Below are 26,599 nucleotides of genomic sequence, written 5' to 3' on the forward strand. Positions count from 1 at the left end.
ACTGTGACCTAGGTCTTTATTTGGGGAGCAAGCCAAGAAAAAAAGCCACTCACTGACCAGTGTCTGGGTGTCCCAGTCTCATTTCACTTGGCTGCTTCTAATGTGGAGTCAATACTTTCTCAGAAAATATGTCACATGGCCTACATTTTTAAGGACATGCTAGCAGTCATTACTCCTGCTGCCCTCTGCTACATTTCCAGTGATTTTTAAAAATTATTGTTTACAAGTAAGATGACAGGTTACTACTCTAAGAACACAGATCTCTCTTGCTGCCGATTTCAACTCTGGCAAGACTGAGTCCATGAGAGAAGATAAATGTTGTCAAATGCTTCAGCCCAACCTCAAGTTTGACACAGTGCCCATAAAAGGGACTCAGTCAGTCCATAAAGAAGTGAGGACACTGTAATCAAACGGGTACAGTGGGATGAGAAGGGATGGGGATGCATGGGGCAGGGAGATGTGTGGGGCTGGAAATGACAGAGCACACCTTTCTACAGTCAAGCCAAGTTTGGTACTCACCAACCTGGTTTTTCCATGTGGGTCTTAAGATGTTCCCAGGTCTTCTCCTGGTAACAGGTTAGCCAAGAGTTACCCTGACTTGTCAGACTGCTCTTCTCTCATCAGGAAAACCAGGAGGCCCTGGTGGCAAGTCCCTATATTCCAACCTAAGGATAGGCAGAAGACACAAACAGAGCACACAGCCTTGCTTTTCGACACTCTTATGGTTTCTTGGGTGGAATCAGTGGCAAATTTGTACCCATTAAGGCTCTTTAGTTGCAGACAAGAGAAGTGAACTGAGGAGGGGGGAAAAAAAAGTACTTTGTTGGTAATTGCAAAAATCAAAAGAAAAACATGTACTTCTAATCTCATTTTATAAGAAACTAAGGATTCTGAAATTCTGAAGCAGATTCCAAATATTTCATATAATCACATCAGAATTCCTTAAGAGTAGGAAATTTTGACTCAGGCACTCATGCCACCTGGATGGCTAACAGGTCTTCAAGGGCCAGGTCTGCCTGTGGGCAAATCTCATCTGGCGCCCTAATTTTCTCAAGTCTGTGGAAATGATGTGGATGAAAGTGAGTTGACCAGGTTTAGTAAGCCATGCCTTCCAAAATCCAGGTTCCTAATTCTGCAAGTCTCATGCCACAGGTAAGGATGAAGAATCAAGTTCTCTGTCCTTTCTGTACATAAGCAATAGATTTCATAATTCTCTATATTCTTTCTCTTAAAATGGTAGAAATGAAATGCTGCTAAATGGTCCATGTTCTTGTTTTTCCCTCTATAAAACTTAAAATTTTAGGGGAACTTAAGAGTCCCACAATATTTACCTCTGTAGAAACTTGGACCCCAATAGTATTAATAATCAAGTTATTATTAATATTAGGTAGTCATTACCTGTGAAGCATTGATTCAAACTTTTTATGGTTTATCTCATTCATGCAATACAATAATCACAGATGGTTATGCTACAAGTACTTCTACTTTACATATGAAAAGACTGAGGTTTGGAAAAGCAAAGGTTAGACCTTGTCTGAAGTCAAGAGCTCAGATCAAATTCAGGTCTTTCTGATTTTATGCTCAGTACTTTTTCATCACTGTAATATCCTGCCTAATATAGGCAAGTTTCTGCTTCTGGGTCAGAAATCAGTCCACCTGGCTAACAATGCAAAAACAAAGGGCTCCCACTATTCTTCACGCCAGGAACAATCACCCAAGGGGTCAGGCAGCTAAGTGAACTACCTTGATTTTATCAGTTGCCTTTTCTCCTTCACTTGCCACTTGAGATTTTGCTGTCCTCTGCATACTGACAATCTCATCTCACCCAAAGCAGGAATATTTTGCAAGTTAAAATAAAAGACCATCATTCCCCAAGTGAACAGCACTCAAGAGTTTTGCCAAAGCTGTTAACTCCCACAGCGCTCACTGCAGTGGAGGAACAGCTTCAAGAACCTTGACACTTGGACTTTGCAAGTTGCTCCTACCCACGATGGGGCGGGGGATGGAATTTGGGCAGGTACCATGAAGTTAAGTTTGACTCTTCAATACCCATTCCTGGAGTTTTTCCAGTTGTAAAGAAGGTCTTTAACAATGCAAAAACACAATGGAAAACATTGATATGCTGCACATTCACTCAACGAAAATGTACAATTTAGCTAATAGATCCTACAAAGGTTAATTTCTTCAGTGTGAAATACATGCCATGATTACATAGGATTTCCCCTAGAAACAGGGGACGCTGAGTAAAGGATTTGCAGAACTGTCTTATTTTATTCCACAAGTCTAAAGTTATTTCAAAATCAAAGGCTTTTAAAAAATGAAATGAACAGGCTAGGTAAGATACTCAGCACATCCTCAAGATGGATGGGATAAGACAGCTTTACCCATGAGCTGAGATTAACGTTGGAATCTTGAGTCATTCTCATCAATGTAGTATCATTGGTAACAGAGTCCCTTTAGTAAAAAGCCAGAAGAATGTGTCTTGCAAGCCAAGGTTTTTATAAAGAGCTGAACAAAAGAGCATAAATATGATAATTCACATCTGGGTTATAAATATATTCTATACAAAACATGGTAAATGAGGTGTGGAGGTGAGGATAAGAGGTGGAGAACATAGGGAGTGCAGAAGAAATGAACATGAATGAGATGAAGCTGAGCAGACAAGAAAGAATCATTTCTATTACACATCTGGGATCAGGGGAAGAATTTACACATTTGTGCAAGTAACTTGAAAACAGGGCATCAAACACTGTAGTTGTACTCAAAATAGGAAATTATTTTAATTCCTCCAAAGAGTTTCAGGAACAACCATCTAAGAGTTATTTGGTACAAAGCAGAAGAGTTTTAAAAGTCACAAAAGAATATTTGGGATCTGCAGACAATTAAGTGAAGGTGATCAAATCCAAATCAAGAACGCTTCCAAGGGTTTGAAAGTCTCTTCCTTGCAACTATTTTAACCATCATGCCTACGATTAGAAGAGATTTGTCCAGTTTAGAACTTCTTTTCAGATATGAGGAAGAAGGTCTTAAAATAATAGCTGAGGAAAAAAATCTCACTAGGTCACCAAAGGTGATTATCATGTTTTTAGGTCATTGCAACAAGAGGGGACTGCTTTTTCATAGAAGTTTAATGTAAAAGTACAGAGGAAAATATGGTTGATTTAGGATCTTTCCAACTCACAGAATCAAAGCATATATGATATGTAGCTGCTATAACATTTCTTTGAAGAGCAGTTGCCGGAGAGGAATCAAGCATATCTATTGTAGGACAGAAAGTACCAGTCACATCATGAAACTCTGGTGTAAAAAAAAAAAAATCCCTTGACTGATCTAGTTTTCTAACCTCTTCCTATTTCAGAAATGTTGAGGTCATATGACCATGAACCTGCAATTTAGGAGACAAGCTGATGTGGCACTAAGCTCTGATTTCTTTACCAATAAGACAACTGTGGTACCCTCGTGAGAATAAACCATGGCACCAAGCCAAAATCTGGAAAAAAAAAAAATACCATAGCTCCCACATCACTTTATTTCCCATTCTATTTATAGGACCCTTATGTGGGAGAAGATTTAAATCCAGTTTTCAAAATTCTTATTAGTCTCATGAAAAAGAAAACAGTTGTCTGATACATGTTTGCACATTACTGTTTTTAAACTCTGATAACCATCCCAACCTCACCCCAAACAGCCTGGACAAACTACAGTACACTTTATTCTAGTTTGTGTTCCATTTATATTTTGGAAGAATAATTTGGTCAAACACCCCTAGAGAAATCAGGATTTGCTAAGGCCAAAGTGTCCATCAAAAACAATTATTGAAAACTGAAACAGCAACCGTCCTCAAACTCTAGGAACCTATAGGAGTGTACCAGAGACCAGCAAGGGTTAACACAGATGATTTCTAGCTTAAGAGAAGGAGGCAACAATTTTTTAAGGCAAACACCTGGAGAGAAAAAAGTAGTATTTTGTTTCCATCTGAAGAAATTGCAGACAAACATGAAGCAAATCACATCACGGGAATAGTCAATTATCTGAACATGCTAATTAACTAAATGTAATCAACCTGCTTTCAGTCCTCTCTTCACCTGCTGTAATATTTCTAGTGCATTGCCAGTTCTTATTCCTTACAACCGATACAACATTAGACAGTCTGCATAGTGCAGCAAAGAGAAACAAATAAGCAGATTTTTGCTGATGGCAGGAATTTCTCATGCTCAGGGCATATGAACCAACAATATGGAAAAGGCAGCACCGCCTTTATGTTTTAATTATTCTCCACACCTATTTTGCAAAAGAGACTTAAAGTTCAATTAGGTAAGATGATGCACTGTTATGGTTATTTCATAAAAACTGAGCAGTCATTTAAAGTAGTAAATATGCAGTCATGACAGAATTAAATATTCATGAAATCAAGAGCAACTGGGAAGCTGAGGATATCAGAATATTAAAATTCATCATAGTTCTCACAATGTAAATCTTGTATGCATTTGTAAGGCACCCCGTCCAGTCTACAGTGTGCTCAAATTCCAGTTCCTTGGTAGACTGCCATTTAAATAACAATATTGATTTTGGTAGATAAACAACAATCTCGATTCTTAGCTCAGTTTCAAAATGCAAAACAATTTTGAACATTTGCAAATCCAAACTTGTTAAGTGAGCTGTCTCCAAACATAGAACCATAACATTCAATGTGTTCCCGACATGTTTCAGGTATTTGTTTAATCTACTAGTATCTTAGGAAAGGTCCCACGGAAACCAAGGGAATCTCCAAGGAGGAACACTTCACCAGACACAATTTGCGCTTCTAAGCAGCAGAAGCACCTATTTTCCCATACATTTCCTTACTGAGCAAAGGAGGAAAAGTAGATTGACTCGGCTTTGGTTCCAATATTCTCATCTGTTGAAACAACTTTTCCCCAATATTAGCAGCTACTTTCAAAATGTACTAACAAATACAAGTGCACTTTACACAGACAACTGGAAAACACTAGCTTACACACAACTAAAGTCCAAGTGTGTACAGAGACAGGATTGCCTAGAGACAAAGCTGTAATAAATATGCTCTACTACTATTACTGAGGCATTATTTTCTATGCTATTTCCTCTACTTTACAATTTTCTGTCAGTAAAGGAAACATCAGCATTAGAAAATGGCATGTGAACATTTCTTACTGGAATTCAATTACCTGAAAAACTCCTTACTGCACAGTAAGTAGCAGCTATCCCCTAGTCTACAATGACACAGCAGGGCTGCAAAAGATTTGCAGGGTTCATCTGCTGCCAGGCACTTCGTCCCTGCCCTCCTAGGCAAGAGAATGCCAGGTGTGGAGAAACACACACAGCTTGGAGCTGGGTTGAGCAACGCTCTCCATTCTGCGAAGGAGCCAAACTTTGCTCCCATTGTTACCATCTTTAGGTTGATGTCACCTCCCTCCAAGGAGTCTCAGAAGACACTTGGCAGCTCCAAAAGGCATATTTCCCCTAGATCAATATCATCCGAATGAGCCTCTGTTAGACTGAGGGCAAGCAAAGGTCTCAACACTGCTCCCCGAGGTGCCGTGCTCTGCCCTAAGCATCACATCGCATGTACAGAAGACTTTTCTCTGCACACATCACTGAACACCGAAACCAGGACAGACTTCAGCACACGCTTTCCAGTTCGGAAAGTCACTATCGCCAGTGGATTCCCTAGAATCCCACGCCTTCTCCACAGCTGCCACCCCCACCCCCACACAAACGAGGTAAGGGGGTGGGGGAGCGGAGGGGTTAAAGTAACAGCCACTACTAGAGCTCCTTGGTTTTGTTCAAAAGATGTCACAGCGGCAACACTGTGGACCTACCTTGCTCTCTCCTTTCTCGCCGTTGGGTCTCGTCTCGGGATCGTCGCTGTCCTCAGCGCCTGCACTCTCGCCGGGCAGTTCATCCTGAGCCAGCTGCTGCTGCTGCTGCGGCTGGGGCTGGGGCGGCTGTGGCGGCGCCTGGCAGGCTCCGCCAGCCCCCTGGGAGCGGGGGATGGGCTCCGGGCGCGGAGAAACTCCCTCAACATCCATCTCCATCTTCCCATTCACTGGAGGGCAAGACAAAAGCGGAGCGGAGACTTGGCAGCAGCGCTCGGCGGCTTCTCAGCTGCCGGTGGCACGCATGGCTCGCCGAGGAGGGGCCGCCTCCCGCGCGCCCTCCCTCCTGCCACCCTTCGCCCGCGCTCCCCGCAGCTCCGTTCGCCCGCTCGGCTCGGGTTCTGGCGGCGTCTGGACCCGAGAGCGCGAGGAGCGAGTGGCCGCGTGTCCTTGGAGCGGTGGCCTTCAGGCGCCCCCGGCAGTCCCGCTAAGCAGAGCGCATCCCGGCGGGCGGCAGCGGCGCCTCCCAGCCGCGCGCCCAGCCCCGGGGCCGCCCGGGGACTTGCTCTCCAGCCCGGCCTCCAGATCCTCGCTGCTTTCCAGCGTCTCTTGGGGCCCCGCGGCGTTTCCCCTCCCTTCCAACCTTCGGAACAAAGTTGCTGGAAGAACAAACCAGATGGCCGGGATTTGCCCGGGGAAACTGGCAGGAATAGGGAATGTCAGGTGTAAGTGAAAGCTACCATGCCCACCCGCTGACCAAGCGCCGACCCTCACTCTTGCCCCCTCCCCAACGCCGAGGGGCCAAGAAAAGGAGGGTTTTCCGACCTGTGCGAGGTGGTAGCGGCGAGGACTAGGACAAGAGCATGCGGAGGGCTCGTGGCTGGCGAGCCCATCGCGAACCCCAGCGACCCCCACCTCCACGCTGACCCTAGTACCCGTCTCTTCTGTAGCGGAGCGCGCCTCGGGGGTCAGTCCCTTCCCGGCATGTGTGTATGTGTGTGTGTGTAGCCCGAAGCTCCGTTCCTAGATCTGCTCCGCCGCGGCGGTTTCGCACCGTACAGCCCTGCACTATAGAACTGGAGTAGAAAAGGGGGAAACAGTGGCAAATTCCGGGCAGGAAATCGACCTAACCTTGCGTTGGCCAGGATCCGGGATCCGGGCTTAAAATTGGGAAGGGGTGGGGCCCCACGGGGATGGAGAGGACGCGAGTCTGGTGGCGCGCTGGAGTTTGGCATAAAGGTCGACAGCTGAGGGTTGGGGAAAGGAGAAGGAAGAAATGAGATATAGCTGCCCGGCTTTTACTGCAATGTGTCCCGGGGTGGGCGCCAGCTGGGCGCTGTTTCTCCTACGTATAGTCCACCTGGGCTAGTAGGGCATCTCCAGGAGGCTCCGGTGATGACCCCAGGAGCAGGCAGTGAGTTGCGTCTATAAATATATAGAGAGATGGCAAGGGTAGACTTGGAAATTCTTAAATCAGGGCTCACCGTCAGGTGATAGGGACGACTTCTAAATTTAACAGCACTTGATCCTAGGGAATAGCTTACAACTTCATAGAAATTGCTACAGCAACTCTACTAGACTTCCGGGGGGGGGGGAACCTTGGAGCAACTATGGAGAGAAATAGCGAGTTATTAAGAACCTGCTTAATATTAAATAGAACCCATTGTTCTGGGCTTTGAGTTCCATAATGCCCCCAAATGGATCAGCAGATAAATGAACTCTTCATACACTTCTTAGCAGAGGGTAGCTTTTTCTCTCAGCATATAATGTGAAACAGCACTTGTCTAATGAAACTGGAAAATTGCATTGTTCAGCTCACTGTCTGCTTTTTATTAACTTAAACACAACTTTTACATAACAAGACCCACTGTCCCAGTAGATGCACATTGAATTCTGTCCGCCACTACAATCTCAATGTGATTCTGCATGCAAGAATGACAGAAATTGCCAATGTAATCAGCCAATTACAATAATGCAACAGTGAACATGATTTTGAAAAGGAAAAAGTGAATTACCCCCAATCTTTTTTTTTTCAATATTTCTAAAAATTAGATTCGAATTTATTTTCTGGGTTGGTAATGTCTTAAATATGAGTTTGCTTTAATAGGAGACTCACTATACTTGTAAATGACATTATGCCCCTGTATATAGTAATGTACCAGCCAAGAAAATAGCTGTATGCCTTTTTAAAGATGTTATTTACTCTCCATTTCCTCTCCAGTACGTGGTAATAAACCATCAATTCTTACAGGATTTTTATTATGGTAAATTAGATTATCTGTGTAATGTGCTTAGCAAATTGCATAGAATATACTGAGCACCCAACAAACATTGTCTGTTATATTGAAAGACTAAGATAGGATGCATTCACCTTGAGCATTTGTCTGGAGATCTTGATTTAGAAGGAAGAAGCTACCATTTTAATTAATCTTTACTTAAATTTTCTAAAAGATATCTGCCATATTCAGAGGATGAAGCCCCTTCTGAAGACAGAATGAAAGTCAATGGTGTTTTGTGCAATGAAGTTTTGAATTTGACAGATTTTCCTTCTACAATGTAGAAATAAAAATCACATGTCAGTTCAGACAGGAGCTGGAATAGCTGACTGGTAAAGTTATTATTCTTCCATGCTTGTTACTTCCAAAATGTGTTTGTGAACTTCTTTCAAGGCTTAAATGAAGATTAAATCGAAAGAAAGATAAAATAATTTCAACTAACTTTGTTCTAAATTTAGGCATGTGCTTTTAAAGATCCCTATTGTTAAATGCAAATATTTTTCTTTCTTCTGCCCCTCTATTTTTTGGGGGACACAGTTTTTTTTAGCATCTGTCATAAGTAAATATGGACTCAGAAAATATATTACATTTCAAAACTGTTGATTGCACCTAATTATGCATGTAAATTGCTACTTCAGGCATACAGACAGCTTGCAACATTTTGAAAATTTTGCCCTACTAGTCATCTGAGGTATTTGTGTTACTATTTTGTAGTTGCCTTAAATGACTTCCTATCCCCATTAACTTTCCATTAATGATGGGTCTAGAATAATTTTGACTTTTCACTTTCTCTTTTTCAAATGATTTAAATTGATAAATAAGCAGTTTTTAACAAAATCACCCTTCCTTTTATTTATACCAGGTCACTTGATTTTTTGAGTTACTAAGAAGAGATTCTACAAAGAAGCGTCCTGGAAGTGTAGTCAGTCTAATTCATTGTTATTCAAAGTGTGGTCCCTGGACCCCAAGCATCCCCAAACCTAGGAGAAATGCAGCTTTAATCCCCACCATGGGCCTATTGAATCAGAACCTGTGTCTCACCAGGTCTCCAAGTGATTCCTTTTTCCTTCAGTTTAAGAAACACTGCTCTATCATATCACAGGTTGGTTTTTGTAATTGTAATTATCTTTGACTCTCACTATTCCCCTAAAGTACTACCCAGAAAGATGTATTAGGAAAACACAAGGTAGCAACTTCTTTCCCTCAAGACATTATATTCCCACCCAACTCCCATTCTCCGGGGTCTTACTGATGCATAATGAAGTTTCACAAATAAGCAACATATATATGTTGTATCCCTAGCACTGAATAAGAAGTGTACAATTGTCTACAATCAAAATGCATTAACCTAAAAAAGCATTTTGTCTTGAATAATACATTTAATGCAAACATGTGGGAAACTCGCTTTTAGCCTTCTACTTCAGACTTGAAAGCCCGCAGTTTCCTGTGCTGGGATAAGCAATGTCTTCTCTTACAATGTAAGCAGAAACCAACAAGTTTGTGTTTGTGCAATGACATATATAAAGCTTCAATCATTTGGGGTAAGTTTGAACTAAATTATTTGTCCCAAATAACTTTAGGAAATATCAGAAAATGTTTCTTTAAAGAATTTCTCTGAAACACATACATTAAAGAAAAAAAAATCAATGAATTGTTACTGTAAAAGTCTATCTGATAACAGTATTCTTACTTGGCATGTACCTGAAAGTCATCAAAATGATTAGGATTCAGCAGGTCGGGGGTTGGGCCTGAGACTACATTTGTAACAAATACCCATATGAATCCCATGCTTTGGGTCTTTGGAACTAAAATATTTGCTTTATTTCCATCATTGGTTCTCAATTTTCAATCACTCGATGAACTTTTAACAATCTGCAATACCGACTAAACCCTAAATAAATTATATCAGAATCTCTGAAGGTGGAATGTAAGCATCAGAAGTTTTAAAACCTCTGCAGGTAATTACAATGTGTAGCCAAGACTGAGAATCAGGCTGATTCTCCAGCTGTGTTCAGCAGCAGCACCTGGGAACTTGATAAAGATGCAAACTGTAGTACTCCACCCAAGACCTACCTGCCAATCAGAAACTCTAGGGGTGGAGTCTAGCAATCAGTACTATACCCCAGTGTTATTGTGATGTGTGCTTAGTTTTGAGAACCTTGGCTGTGATCAAAGTTTCTCTATGCATGTTAAAAATCACTAGGGAGTGGTCAAAAAATACTGATGCACCCCCTTAATCAATTACATAAAAATCTTAGAGGGTGAAAGTTAATTCGGTGGCAAAGTTCCCCTAGGTGACTCCAGTTGTACAGAGTTGGGAAATTTTTCTATAGACTGAATTTTTATTTATGCAAATTGTGTTTCCATGGAGCAGCCGTTTCTTCTATGCTAGTTAAAAAATCCTTCCTTAATCTGCAAAAATGGAGTGCCTGGAAAGGTAAATTAGAGTACCAGCCCAATTATCACAGATTCAAATTAGTGTACTCAATATTTTCTGATGAGCCGCTTTTTTTTTTTTTTTCCTTCTTGGTAACATGACAGCAGCTTCTGCTCTCTGCAGCAGGACTCTGATGTGAAATGACTCGGTTTGGGGTGGCTATGGAACATACCCTGGCACCAGCCTGCAATGACAAAAGTTTCCTCTGTGAGTTAGGCAACTCAGGGGACGTCCCTATAAATCAGGGAACTGCTGTTAAGGGTTTTAGCACCTTACTACCGGAAGTGTGGTGCACAATCCAGTAGCATCTGCTTCAGCTGGACTCTCAGGTTCCACCTCAGTCCTACTTAACAGTATCAGCATTTTAAATCCCAGGTGATATGTGTGCACCTTTAAAGTTTGAGAAGCATAGCTCAAGTGTATTCCTGTGTCTCCGAGTTGACACTCAACTAGCAACCTGATCCTAACTCCGATATCTCTCTGTTTTTATGGATCTACTCCCATTCTGAGAACCTTGTAGAACCTTTATAGCTAAAGTTCCAGTTGATGAGAAAAATCTACAAACATTCCTCATTCTATTTTAACCTTTCTATCCTTAGCACCACTGTCCAACTTCTTACAGTGTGCTCTTTAGTAAGGAGCCACCAGCCACCTGTAGCTTCAAACACATGAATTTTGGCTAATATAACTGAGAAACTATACTTACTTTTATTTCACTTTGATCAATTTACATTTAAATAGCTCCATGTGGCTAGTGGCTCTGGTATTAGACAACACAGCTCCAAAGTAATCATTCTTCTTCTTGCTTAGCACTTATTCACAGTCCCAGGTTGAACACTGGCCCCTCCTACTCCGCTTTTGTATGTATTAATCCCTAGTGACTACACCAGGATGAAAAACATCTGCCTTGCCACCTCATTTACATAATAAGTAACATTATGCTTATTATTTTGAATGAGAGGAGTTTAACTTGAATTAAGTGCCACCAAAAGTTGTCAAAACCTCTTTCATAGTATTCATAATTACGTAGCTTTAATTTTACAGCCTTTTCAAACGTCAGCAGACATGGGTACATTTGGAAACTGCCTTAAGAAAAAGAGACAAAAGACTGCAAATGGATTCAGGATGGAAGACACATAGAGACATCCCCATACCCAGCATCTTGTTGGTGCATAATAGAAAGTTGCACACACTAAGAATTCATCTATATTGAAAGTAAACATCAAAACTTGAAGATTATTCTCAAAATGGAAGATGAAACATAAAAACAAAGAAGAGATCATGAAGTTAACAATGCCAGAAGATAGCAAATAAAATTTAATATAGAAATGTGCTCAACAGTTAGTCTGAATGTATCTAGTCTGTGGAGCCAATGGAATAGGAGAAAGTGGGATGGGATGGGAGATAAGGGAAGGGGAGAGAAACAAAAATACTCATAATTTGAGACAAATACCAGTCCCCTCGAGTCTTTTCTTCTACAGGGTAATAACAACAGCAAACAATTCTAATAACACTGACTCCAATCTATTAAGTGTGCCCCTGGAGTCCCCTCAACATCCCTGTGAGGTGGATAATACAATCAGGAAAGAGATTATTCAAGCCATTCTGATTATTTTAACTGACACTCCTTAGAAAAGCTTAATATACATAAGCAAATTCCTACCTGAAAGGGAAGAGGACAGTGCTAAAGTCAGACCTTCTCCTCTGATTACTTCTAAGCAGCAATAGCCACAACCTATCTTATAAAAGGAGGTTAGCACTGGGAAAATATGTAATCAGGGTCTGTGCCTGGCCCAGCTGCTGATTTGGTACTGTGTGATTCACAATTATTCCCACAAAGAAACGTGTAGCTAAGGGCAACAGCCTCACGTCTGCAGTATGGTCATTTCATAGCAACTGAAACCAATAAATAGACCACTGTGTTGTCCTCGGGAAAGAGACTCCAAGGGACTTCAGATAGTATGATTTCAGGAGACTGGCAGGGAGCTCAGACATCATTCCAAACATCCTGACTTTAGTGCAGCATCTTAAAATTCAGGCCCTCTTTCTTCTCAGACACTGAGGACTTCTTTCTTGATATTCCACATTAGTCCACCTCAAAGGAGAGGAAGCAAACTGAAGATGAGAGAAAACAGGACTACTTCCTTTCAGTGATGGGCTAAAAAAAGCCAAATTTGGTTCTATGTCTCTGCAGCTTTGCTGATACCACACACCTAAGAATATAAGTCATTCAAATTAAACCACAAACCCTAATAGTTGTTTTAGGCAATATTTGGGGTATCATTTTTTTGAACACACATGTTTTTGAAGAGATTACCAAAATTATAAGTGTACTTTATACACATAAAAATTTCTAAGGATTCTGAACTATAATCTCTGATTCTCCTGAACATTTTCCAGGATATTTTAGTTTTAAAGAGCAATCACATTCTGCCCAGGCAATATTGGAGCAATTCTGCCTTAGTGAGATGATGACTCATTTGACTTCCTGAATCTTGTACAGATTGTGAGCTTTGCTGAGCTGGTTCTAAGACTTGATTTGTGCTTCTGAAAGCTCAGGTGGAGGGAGGCACTTTCTGTACTCTCTTTTGATCATCCCTGTGACCTCTACTTTGATTTGGGCCTCCCAGCTTGGGTTTCTAGCTGCCTTCCTAGTCATTTTTGCTCCATGTTTATTTACTTTATTTATTTACTAGTAAATAAAGTATTTACTACTTTATTTATTTACTTTGTTTATTTACTTTACTTTATTTACTAGGATCCTTGCTGGACACTGGAGCCCCAAGGATAAAGCATATGGTGGCCCCCGCCTTGCAAACTGCAGCAATAAAAGTACATAAGCATATTACAAAATATGGCGAGAGCCCTGAAAATAGCAAAGGCAGTACAAAGTACTCACACCAGGGTTCCAGTGATCAGAAGACTTTCCCTGTGTATCTTATAGGAGTCTCCAAAGGGCAGCTAATAAATAACTCATCCAAGTTCTTAAACTGAGAAATAAGGTCAAAGAATATACAGGGTCAAAATATCCCTTATATTACTGACAAAGTCTGGGTTAGAGGATATAGTGTGTGTAGTTTGTGTCTGGAAGTCAATGGTCTTCCCGTTTCTGAACATTGGCATCAAGCAGACCAACCCACTCCATCAGAGCAGTGTGGGCATGTGCCTGCCCAGCAGGCAGCCAGACCCCAGAAGGTAAAAGAAATATTTCACTCTTAGCTCTTCCTTCCTCTAACTGCTTCTGACCATCCAGAAACTCCTCATGAGCATCTTTAAATAACAAAACACACACACAAATTTAAATCAAGAGGAGGAGGAGGAGGAGGAGTGGTTGTTACTTCCCCCAGGTGAACTCTGCGTTCATCTCAGCTCTTTACGCCATATCCCAAGTCCCAGTTCCTGTGGCTTCCTGGTGCCTCCTGTGGCAGGGAGAATTGGGGGTGGGGGTGGAGGTACCATGGACAGCTCCTTTCCCCGTCTGTGAGCTCACTAGTCCTTGTGGCCACTAGTCACCCTCAGTTCACCAGCCATGCTCAGCTAAACTTCAGAACTCTCTCTCAGGTCCTAGACATGGCTGGTCAGAATTAACATTCCCAGTACAAAGCTGTCAAGGGGTAAACTCCTGACTCAGTTCTCATTAGCATTAGGCTTGTTTCTGCTGAGCAAACCAGAGATTTCAGGGAGGTGTGGAGCTTGCAGAGGAGATGCGTTGGTGAGTACCTTTTATCTTACAAGTGCTGAATAAATATTACATTTTCATAATTTGGCTTTTTAAACCAGAAATTATTTTTCATTCCCTCATATAGCATATTTTAGAAGACCCACCTAATGCAGTGTCTTGTACATGGTGGGAACTAAATAAATGTTTGAGAATGAATATTAAAAACCTTTTATGTGAAGGCTTAGAAATGACTTTGCATCTCATCTTGGAAAATTTAGTCTTCAAATAAGTAAAATAAGAATAGTTTATTTGGGAACTAGATTTTCAGCAAGGACTTACTATCATGAAATGTGCGTGTAGATTTCACTGAACTATTACAGAAAGGTGAATAACTTTAACTTTGCACAATGACCTTTTCTGAGTCTCATTTTATAAATGACGGACTTAAAATTGCTTTTAGGTCAAAGGTTCTCAGGTAACAGTGGACATCTTCTGACTAGTTGAATGTATGCTAAAAGTATCAGATAACCAGGTGAAGGCAGGAAACCCTCTATATTTTTATAAGGTATGCTTTCAATTCCATCTATTAAATGATAGATCTGCTGTTTCTGGATATGGCCACTAGTCTTCTAGTCATGATGTCCTTTATCTGTACATTTTGCTATTCATTTTGGAACCAGTGTATAAGAAATATGTGCAACCACAATAAATGATTATATGAGATTTTTTTGGGAAATGGGGAATTGAAATGTAAATATGGAACACAAAAGAAAAAATATCCATTGAAACAGAAACATTATAAATGAACTTGTTGGGAAAACCAGTAGAGTGTGGGTGATGAGTTTACAAGATCTACCTGGATGTATTTCCAGAGAAAAGAGAGAGACTGCTACAGGGGGGAAACTGAAACTGCAATCGGTGATAATGTGCCTTTTTAACGTGACAGCACTCTCATATCCCTTAAGAATACCATACGTGCTCAGGAATGGAGTAATGAGTAAGTACAGACTCTTCGCTGTTTCTCACCTCTCCCCCAGCATTCAGGCTTCCAGCCTCCTGCTCTGTTGCCACTGTATTATTACATGTCATTAGTCACCTCTCCACTGTCTGTCTCCTTGATCTTCATCAGATTCTGTCCCTTATCTCACTCAAATCTTCTCAGTAAGCCACTCAGTTTTGATTCCTCCTCCATTCCTGACTCTTCCCTCACCAACTTTTTTTCAACTCATCTTTTCCTATTCACCTCTAAGTGGCTAATCATCTGTTCTTCTCCATACTCATTCTTTCTCCAGAGAATTCACAAAGCTACAACTTCCTCATCTTAGGGAAATACCAATTACTATTAATCACCAGAGAGACTAAACACAACATTAGGCATTTTACATATAATATCCCTTTTAATTATTGTAACAGCACTTGCAGTGAACACTAATAGCCCCATTTTACACACAAGAAAACTGAGGTTCTAATAATTAAGATTGTATTCCCAAAACCACAATCCAGATGTTCACAGAGCCAGAAATTTGACTTCAGGTTTGTCTGATACAAATTTCTAGATAGCTTCATCCACCTGTTTGTATATTAATGATCTACTGCAGTGCCATAAATTATCCCCAAGCATAATTCCTCAAAACAGTAATAATCATTTCTGTTGGTTACACATCTGCAATTCAGTCAGAGGTTGGTGGATATGACAAACCTCCACTCCCTGCAGCATCAGCTTAAGTAGGGGTTGGAGGCTCCACACTAAAGATGGTCCAGTCATGTGATTGACAGGTAGGTACTGGCTATCAGCTGGGCACTCAGGAGCTAGGATCCAGGGATCTCAGTGGCTCACCATGAGCTCACATGAGCTCCCTGTGAGCTCCTTAGGATTCCTCACAGCATGGCAGCTGGGTCCAAGAGCAAAGAACCTAAGAGAGCAAGGTGTAAGTGAAAGGTCTTTTTATGACTTAGTCACACATGTCATCTTTACTATGCACTAATGGCCAAGGCAAACACAAAGGCCCATCCAGGTTCAAGGACAGGGGACATAGACTACACCTCTGGAAAGAGTACTAGAAGTAACAGAGCAAAAGAACATGAAGGATAGGAGGAAATGCTGTTATAGCCTTCTGCAGAACACGTAAGCTGGCACATCATGACTCCTCTATAAATCACCCACATACAGGTGACTTCTACTCTTTAGCTACAAGCCCCAACACCTCTTCTGAAGATGATTTCCTGCTTCTGATTGTTAGAATTTTACAAAAACCAAATTCACAAAGCTCTTTTACCCCATTCTTTACATTATCAGCACCATTCTTTCTGATCAACAAGTGTGAATAGCTTAAATGCAGTCTTGACTTCTCTTGTTCCCATGTCCTGAAACCTATTAATTCTATTTCATTAAATAATGTATGTGTTCATTTATTCATTCTTCTAAAATTATTGACAACCTACTATGTATCTGATCCTGAATGGGTTATTGCTAGTTATCAGTGATACAAGTACAGTAGTGTATATACACACATATGAATATACCTGTGTATATGTGTATATATACACACACATGCCTACTATCTTTGCTTTTAAGTAGTTTATTAGAAGAATAGATAAATTTTAAAAAATGTTAAAAATTGTTTAGAGTATTATACTCCAAATATACTAAAGATACTAATGTAAAGACAAGGAACATTAACCTAGATTTTGGGTGAATGAAGAGTAGGGAGAAAGAACCAGAAAAGAAAGAAGTGAACTCTGATCCAAGTTTAAAAGAATAGTTGGGGATTTTTTGTTTGTTGGTTGGTTGGTACTGGCACCTAGCCACTGAGCTATTTCCCCAGCCCTTTCTATTTTTTATTTTGAGACAGGGTCTTACTAAGTTGCTTAGGGCCTAGCTAAGTTGCCGAGGCTGCCTTTGAACTTGCAATCCTCCTGCCACTAGATTATAGGTGAGTGCCACCTCTCCCAGCAAAGAACTGTAGGAGCTTTATTCCTTCTGAGCTCACCTTTTATAAATAGAAATCAAACCAAATCAAACAGTATACCATTTTTTCAGGATGACTTTTGGTTGTTCTGCCAAGAGATAGTGTCTGAAGCATCAAATGATCCCCAAAGCTAAACCTCTGTTCAAATATATTTCTCTATAGACTTTATTGGTCATACCCATAGAAAGTAAATTAATATAATTGAGAATAATCAGTATCATTGAGCATTGTAGGGATTGAAACTCAATGTAGAGGGATTGTTTTAAATTTGCCTTTCTAAATAAAGTTTATTGTGAATATTTAAGATAGCCACTTGATGTTATGAAAGTGAATTTAGAAGACTTTTTAATGAAAGGGAAAGAAATCTTTCACAGTTTTGTTTTTCTGGCATGTTGCCAGCTTGCTCTCGGATCCATTTCTTGTCATTTGTTGTATCCCTTGTTCTGCTTGGTGTCATAGGAGAATATATTTCCAGGTTCCCTTGCTAACTTGTCTCTGAGGAATTCCAACCATGGGAAGCAGTAGTAGAACATTGCAGGGTGCAAGGAGGAGAGAAGCTGGTTTGTTTCTCCCCACAAAAGCCCTCTCTGCCTCAGCTGTATCTGCAGCAGCTGCACCTCTTCTGTGGCTTGACAGACAGGCACTGTCTCAGTGGCCCCAGGTCTTGCTGGACAGCGGCCCTCACCATGGCTGTAGATTCTGGGATCAAATAACATATCTCCTCTCTGTGGACTTTCCGTCCTGGGGGTGAGAAGAGCCTCCTGATTCTGTTAACCTCTGGGTGGCCTCACTATCCCTAGAAGCCACCCCATGTGTAAGTGTAACCAATTCTGTCACAATCCCTTCTTTTTGAAAGACCATATGGTTTATGTTCACTGCCTGGTCCCTGGTCAATACACCTAGCTACCTCATTTTTTGAATGATTTTTTAATTTTTAAAATTTATATAAAATGTAATATCTCAATCATTTTAGGTGTACAGTTCAGTGACATTAAGTGAATTCACATTGTTGTTCAAACATGACCGTCATTCACCTCTAAAATGCTTCTCATTTGCAGAAGCTGACATTCTGAACCCATTAACAACAACCTTACCCCTGGCAACTACCAGTCTGCTTTCTTCTCAATGTATTTGACTTTTCTAGCTGCCTCATATGAATGGAATCATACACTATTTGTCTATTTGTAGCTGGCTTATTTCACTTAACACAATATCTTCAAGGGCCATCTATGTTTTGGCACATATCAGAATTTTATTCCTTTTTAAGAATGAATAATATTCCATTTTGCATATACACCACAGTTCATCCATTCATCCATCAATGAACATTCAGATTTTTTCCACATTTTGGCTATTATGAACAATGCTGCTATGAACATGGGTGTATAAATGTATTTTTGAGTCCCTACTTTCAAATCTTTGGGGTGTACACCCAGAAGTGAAATTGCAGAATGGCATGATAATTTCTATTTTTAATTTTTTTGAGGACCTGTCATACTGTTTTCCAAGTGACTACACTACTTGATATTCCTGTCAATGATGGATAGGGATAACAGTTTCTCCACATTTTGATCAATACTTATTTTCTGCCTTCTTAATGATAGTCATTGTAATGAGTGCAAGGTGGTATCACACTGCAGTTTTTACCTTAATGCTAGTTTTTGTGTGACAAAAACTGTTCCCTCAAACATGCTTTCTAGTCATATTGCTGCCCTGTATTTCCATGACAAGTTTAAATAGGAGCCTTACCAGATGCAGTAACTCAGGCCCAGTGAGGCTTTCAGAGAAGAGAGAACTTCTTCAAATTCCACCTCAGCCCTCACTCTGTGACCTTGGACTCTTTACCCATCCCTCTCTGTTCTCGGTTTTTTCATCTTCTACATAGTCGGTAATAACCCCTGCCTGGCACAACTAGGAGAATAATATTTTCCCTACATATTTGTTTATATTCCAGATTCTTAGTTTTAAATATTTGATGCTTCACATCTTGCTAGCTTGTTTATATAGTTAAAACTTCATATGCTTTTGTTGACACAGTATCAATAAAAAGAACTGAAAATGTGCACATGTTGCTTTCCCTGGTGGCTGAGCTTCAGAGGTGGTTAATTAAGAGGGCAAGTCCCTGATGTCTGACAAATATAATTCTAAATCCTAACTCCACTCACTACCAGCAAATGTATGACTTTGAAAAGTTACTGACTTTATTTAATTCCTATGAACCTCAATTTCCCTGTCTATAAAATGGGGATAATAATATTTCCTATATTTGGGGGCTATTATGGGGATTAGATAATAAAATTACATAAAGTTTTTACTTGTCATGTTTGTAAATATATGTTTAGGTATTATTAGACTTAATTTGAATTGCAAATATGAAATGTTAAATTTTAAATGGTAAAACCTTTTATACACTATAAGGGATTCTGATTTGAGTCTATTTAAGAACACACTGATAAAAGAATACTTCCACCCAATTTGCAACCTTCACCAGGCTATCCCAAACTCCAGGGTATATGATTACTCTGTACTCAGTTTGGTAAACTGCGGATGTGGGATGGACAAGCCCCAAGGGCCTGGTCATTTTTTGATATGTTTGAATGTTGGAACCCCATGACCTGGGGCTTTTTTGTGTAGTAGAAGAAGTCACAAGTCTAGATTTTGATTAACAACACAAAATATAGATACCCATAATTTTAAGGCAGAACTTTTGCTCAACCAAAGTCCAAATCCCTCATGAAGGTATGAGTCTAATTCATTTGTCTCCTTCCCTAAAAGAGAAAATAACACATAACATTTACCTCATTAATTAATTTCACAAAACTTCCTTGAGCACCTGTCCCAGACACTAAGAAATATGCCAGTAATGCAGAAATGTAAGGTATAGCTCCAGCCCCTTAGGAGCTCAGGGAACTGACAGTCAGCACAAAGGGCTGTGGGAACCCACAAAGGGCAATGGGAACTCAGCCTGAGGGGTCAGAGAGGAGGCCATGTCTGGGCTGAAGCTGAAAAGATGAAGAGATGTTAATAAAGAGGAATAAAAGGGAGGGAACATATTGTTCAAGGCAGACAGAGGAGCAGTGCAGAGGCACAAAAAATAGAAGTAGCATGATGCACTGCAAAATCCCAAGTATGTGAGAAATGAGAGGTGGATGGAAAAGTTGCCTGGATCCAGATTGTGAAGGCACTTCTACATCATGGTAAAGAGTTCAGACATCAGGCCATGCATGCTGTGGAAGAATGATGGTGGTGTTTTAAGCTTGGAATAAGAAGAGGTGGGGGAAATTCATGACAACTCTGTGGAGAAAAGTGGGACTAGAAAGCAAGAAAACCAACTAGGGCACCATAGCACTAACAAAAGCAGGAAATAAGGTTTTGAACAAGGCAGTGGCCACAAAAAGGAAGAGAAGGTGCTGGATTCTAGAGGCGATTCAAAGGCAAAATCAATGGGACTGAGTGAGTCATTTGATATGTCTATTAATTCTAAATTAAAGAGTTCCAATATCACTTAGCAGATTATAAATACCCTATGACACATGTGAGCATACCAAATGAGACTTCAAAGATGGCCAAAGGGCGGGCAACATGTGTGTGCCATGTAGTTAGACTCCCACCAAGGCTGAACTACTTTGCTATCAATTATGCCTTGGAATGTCAGAGGCCAACAAATCCTATGGAATTATTGTTAAGGAGGAAAAAGAAGAACCCATATCTTCATGGGGTACAAATGTTTGCTTCTATGCTTCATAGTACAACTCACTCTGTAAGCTCTAGTGAGTCTTTTATCAAGAAACTGAGTATATGTTTTCCTGTTTTCAACCTCAGGATTCCAAAGACTCTATTTTCCATTGCCTTTAAGCAAATCTTCATCTAAACAATGTCTGACCCATGAGACTCCACCCTATTTTTAAGGATCTCCAAATAAATGTATTTCCAAACCTCCCTGAGTCACCCACTCCAGTTCATATTCACCCCCACATTAAAAAAAAAAAAGGCCTCTTCACACTCTTCACACCTACTCTAAGTCTTTCACTTGGCCGGGTCAGTCTTTCTTCTTATGCTATTTGGAGGATGATAAAGAATAGCCATTATATGAAAGGCATAGATTTGCACTTGACTGGATCTTATGAATGAAAATGACTGCTTCCTTAGAGATCGATGCAAGGTGAATGACACTAAGTGTAATTTGCTGTAAGTTACACTTCCCAGGTTCCACAGCTAGTCATTTATAAATAAAAGAATTGGGGTTGCAGTGGGATAACTATCTACACTGAACACCAATTCCAGAACTAAACTTATTCTTGAATATTTTCTTGCCTCACAGTTTTATGTAATTTAGAACATGGCAACTTTTTTGGAGTTTACATTTGAAAGACACTATTTGGGAACATGGTTATAATATGTCTTATAGTAATAATTCCCTGTGTCTAGGAAGGGCTTAGTAAGCTGGATGACTGGATCTTTCCATGGTCAAGTATGGACGATATTTTGGGAAGATAATGGCAGGCTGAGCCATGGGTATTGAATGACTGCACCCAGAGTTGGAAGCCAGGGAAATAATAGGGGAATTGAGAGTGGAATGTAGGACCAGTTCAAGGATGGAAGAAGAAAAACAATACAAACTATTTTTTCCATTTTTCATATTTCATATTTTTCATATTTCATGTTTCATATTTTTATTTTGGGGGGCTGCAAATGATGAAACAAACTCAAACTGTCTCAACAACAAAGGGAATGTATTGGTCCATAGATCTAAAATGTGTGAAAATGACATAGTTTCTGTAATAGTCTGAAGTGGGTTCTGACTTTACTTCACTACTGTTCTCTTGGATTCATTCTTCTCTGTTGGGTCATATTTTCCCCAAGGCTGGCTCCACAATTCATTGGATTATATTAATCACGTATCCTCCCAGGAACTGATCACCAAGGACAGGAAAATGTCATAATCTGATTGACACAAACCAATCTTGTTCTGTCCCTGGATAAAGGGTGGTGGTTGAACCTACTAAGCTACATGCCTGCCAAAACAGAAAATGGGCACAAAATAGATAACATAGAGACACCAATGCCCACTGCAGCACCCACTAAATTAGTGGTCAGTGGAGAGTGGAGCCAGAAAAGAAGGAGTCAAAAAATGTGAAAGTAGTCATGGCACCAGCAGAAGAGTCTCTGCTTGGTGGATGGTAGGATGATTATTTTGTTTTTTCTGCCGTTGCAGGGACCTAGGAATGTAACTCCTTAGGGAAGTTTGAAGCCAATGCCTACATTCATGACAGCCACTTCCTGGTTTTAATTATTAAAAGAACGATATGGTTATAATGTAAGATAGTTCATGGCAGTAAATCACCACACTGGAATAAGAAAAAAAGACACTCATTTTTCAAGCAACTAATGGACTATTTAGAAAATGTGTGTTCTTAAGGACAAAGTAGAACTCTGAAACACTAAACATTTCATTAAATAAAACAGCTTGTTTCCTAAGGACTGTACTACATGCAGTGACAGGATGTTCCAGTACTGACTGATTCCTTTGATAAGAACAAGAAGTTACACACCAGTATTGAATAGGGAGGGGGAAGGATCACAGCCATTGGGAAAGTGCATTTTTTAATTTATCAAGATTGACTACAAATACAACATGTTTTGCTGTTATTTATATTAAGAAAGTCTCTCTGAGAATAAATCAATTAGTAAATACCTTGTACAGTACTTGGCAAGTAGTAGGTACTCAATAAATGTTCATTGAATTAAAGTATTTATTGAGCACCTTGTAAGTACTCTGACAGGCACTGATGGTAATTTAGCAGATACTCTACTTATTCCTCAGCATTTATCATGCCAAAGAATATGAATGGCTCTTATAGCAAGCATCTGAGCATATATGGGGCAGTCTGCAGGTGCTGGGGAGTTAATATCCCTGGAAGAACTCTCAACCAATGATGGATGGAATGGATGGTTAAATACTCCGGCATCTGGGGTGAGGATATAGCTCAGTGGTAAAGTGCTTGACTGGCATGTACAAGACCCTGGGTTCAATCCCTAGCACCAAAATAAATAAATCAACAAATACTCCAACTTCTTTGCCCCTCAGGCAGTGCAGTTCTCATCATGTCCTATGGTGTCACTGAAGTCCTGAGTAGGACAGAACCCCAGTTGTCCACAGCACTAACCTTCTTGTTAATATCCACAGCAGTGACTGACTTGCTACCCTTCCTTTCCCCCACTTTCCCACTCTCCTGCCAATGCTTCCTGGGATTGCCTCCTAAGGCGACTCCTTTTGCTTGTAAAATTGTCTCATGACCAGCTTCCAAAGGACAGTAGACCTCCTGGTAGTATTCATCCTCTCTTCCTGGCCTCAAATACTGTGGAGAGCATCAGCAAGCCTAGACCCAGGATATGGATGATGCCAAATATGACAATCTCATTTTCAGCTGCTTCACTCAATCTTTCAGGTACAAGGGAGTGATGAATGCTGAGCCAACGTAGGGTTAGCACAAACCTGATGAAAATGTCCTGAGGAAGCTGTTCTTCTCCTGATAAAAAGTGATAGGTGTGACTGTCCTCTTTCTGCCTTGAAGATGATCATGATGCTTGGAGCTTCAGTGAAGATATCCATAGCAAATATTTCACTGGAGCCAACATCATTGACTCACTGAGCCAGCAAGAACAGTGGTCCAGCTCTGAGATTTCTTGTTATGGGAGAAGATAAAACCCTGTTTGTTTAAGTCAACTTAATTCTAATTTCTGTTGTGTGCAGTTCAAAAGCAACTCTGGGGGAAATACCTAGCACTGTGTTAGGGATTAAAAGAAATAAAAATGGAACAACACATGAATGTTTTACTGGAGAGTGAAAACTAAGTTCTAAGATAATTTAGGACCATTTTTTAAAATTCTAAAGTAATGGGCGTGATGTAATAATTTGTTCAAGCACAGGTTGAACAACTGGTCTGTATTCAAGTACTGTGGGGTATTTGAGATTAGAGGACCCATTAGGTCCCTTTAAACCTGAAGTTTCTATCACTCTTTTACTACACAGAAAGAAAAAGTCAAAGTAGTAGTTCTAGCAGAAGTCCCAACAGGTTCAAAGAAGACGAATAGAAAGAAATAGGCCTTGCAGGGTTGCAGAGGATATGAACAAAGTGAAATTTAAAAGCATTATAATCAGAATAGGGCATTGGAAATACATGCTGCAGAAATACTGCCTACAATGTGAAGTCTCATAGTTGAATGCTCTAAACTTCAACTCTCCTTACCCCCTCCTTAAATGAAGGGGGAATGCAGCTGCTGATGATAATTTCAAAGTAGATGTAGATGCAGACATAAAAACCATTTCAGAAGAGCCTGTTTCCACTAGAATATCTGCTGTGACTGGATCCAGCTGATCTTGCTTTTACACTCTTTTAGGAATCTCAAAATCAGCTCAATGGATAATGACAAAAGTGTTAACTTCTGTGACACCACTCTCTGCAGATGAGACCAGGATGTCACCAGGTGTGGTGTTAAATGCCAAGCTGAACAGAAAGTGGAAGAGACTGATGTGGTGGGTACTGGACCCCTGAGAGCAGCCTCTTGTCACTGCCTGGCATTTACAGCATCTGTAATTCATTAGCTGTTCCTTAGCAAAACCCTGTGAACTAGATTAATTTTTTTAAATGAAGAAATAGAGGATAAGTTCAAGTTAACAAAAAAATCTTTTTAGTAATGAGATATATAAATGTCATGAATCTGAATGCTAGAGATATACAGTAGGAAAAAATACAGGGGTCCCTGCTGATTCTAACCAAGATTGTTGACTGTGTAGTTATAATTATTAAAACTACTGGTATCTTTATTTTACAAAGTGCTGTAACCCTCACTAAAATCCAAGTAGGTAGATACGTCTAGAATTAAGTCCTCAATTTCCAAAGGAGGAATTTGAGGCTCACGATGAATAAGCAATCAGCCAAATAACTGACCATGGTCGCCCAGCTAGTAAGGGACTAGAATCCAAGGCAAACATCCATTCTCTGTTACTCCACTCTGCCATGTAGCTTTCAGCTACAAGAAACCAACTTGATGACAAACTCTGGTTAGTTGTGGAGTGCCCAAGACATGGAAGAACACATAGTAATGTACTTGCTGGAATCAATATAATTCACCTGCTCACTGAACAGTTATTTATTTGCTCCTGGCCATGCACCAGGCTGTGTGCTACATGTTGTGTGGATCCTTAGGAAAGGAAAGGCCTTCTCCTTTCAAAGGGCCTGACACTTTTAATCATTCCCCTCATCCTTGAGACAGAACTCCATTCCAAGAGTCACCTTTGCATCTAGCTGTGGTGCTGGGGATGAGATCTGCCATGGTTGCCAACTCACTCCCAGCACCACAGTTTGGATCAGTAAGAATAAAGTGATTTATTCCTATGTTCATATGTGAATATATGACTAGTGTAACTCCACATCATGTACAACTACAAGAATGGGAAGTTATGTTCCATGTATGTATAATCTGTCAAAATACATTCTACTGTCATGTATAACTAAAAAGGACAAATAAAAAACTTTTAAAAAAAGAATAAAGTGATTTATAGAAGTAGTCAAAAGAGGACAGTGAGAAAAGTCTAGGGACCATATCAGAAGCTCTTCATTATCACTGTCTGATAGAACTTTCTAGAAAGTGAAATAGTCTATATCCTCACTGTCCTATTTAGTAGTCACATAAGTAGCAAATTCAAATGTGGCTAGTATGACTAAGGAACTGAATCTTTCATTTCATTCAATTTTAATAACTTAGAAACCACATTTATTAAATGGTTACTGTATTTGACACAGCAGCTCTAGAAACTAATTCTGTAGCAGCTAGAGGATGTTCTGTATCATGAGGCAAAGTGAGGGACAACTTCCAATTGTAAGGAGGTGAGGGTGCATTTCCTGAATAGCCAGTACAAAGATGCCTCCTAGGAAGACCTTTGTCTCCTTGGAACACCGTCTTGGTCAGCAAGTCAGGGCAGTGGAAGGCTTCAGGAACATGAGTATCATGTGAGTGCAGGGTTTCTGAATCTCAGCACTGCTGGCATCTCAGGCTGGATAATTTCTGCATTGTAGGATGTTTAGCATTGGCCTTACATTCTACTCATTGGATAACAATATCACTCTCAATCCTGGCAACCAGAAATGTCTCCAGATACAGCCAAAGTTTCCTTTGGGACCCAAATTGCCCCTCATTTGAGAACCACCGCAGCAATTCAAGCAATAATGCTATAGCCAAGCTATGCTGTAGGACAAAACCAGCAAGTAAGGTTTGCTGTTGGGAAGAAAGGGGGGAAGAGAGATTTACAAGGTTGCAAAAGGCAGAGGAGAAAGGAGAGCCCAGTAGAGGCTTGGGGTAGGCTGTTTGGGTCCATTGGGTAAGGAACAAGTGGGAATCCCCAGGGTTAAACAGCA

The 26,599-nt window shown here is 40.4% G+C and overlaps 1 protein-coding gene across 2 annotated transcripts in view; it reads right to left on the bottom strand.

The window, feature by feature from the left end:
• Positions 1 to 26,599, bottom strand: part of LOC124969291 (transcriptional activator ptaB-like) — a 190,525-nt gene that overhangs the window by 155,968 nt on the left and 7,958 nt on the right. Inside the window, exons 1-2 of one of the 2 annotated variants that reach the window (XM_047532173.1) lie at positions 6,663 to 6,784; positions 5,841 to 6,067 (exon numbers count right to left, since the gene is read on the bottom strand). In XM_047532173.1, coding sequence (XP_047388129.1) covers positions 5,841 to 6,064 — 224 coding nt within the window. In that variant the 5' untranslated portion in view covers positions 6,065 to 6,067; positions 6,663 to 6,784. Of the gene's footprint in view, positions 1 to 5,840; positions 6,068 to 6,662; positions 6,785 to 26,599 lie in introns of those variants that run through there. The other variant, XM_047532174.1, reaches the window with a different exon arrangement.

The sequence above is a fragment of the Sciurus carolinensis genome, chromosome 17 (assembly GCF_902686445.1).
Source record: "Sciurus carolinensis chromosome 17, mSciCar1.2, whole genome shotgun sequence".
NCBI classification, from domain to species: Eukaryota; Metazoa; Chordata; class Mammalia; order Rodentia; family Sciuridae; genus Sciurus; species Sciurus carolinensis.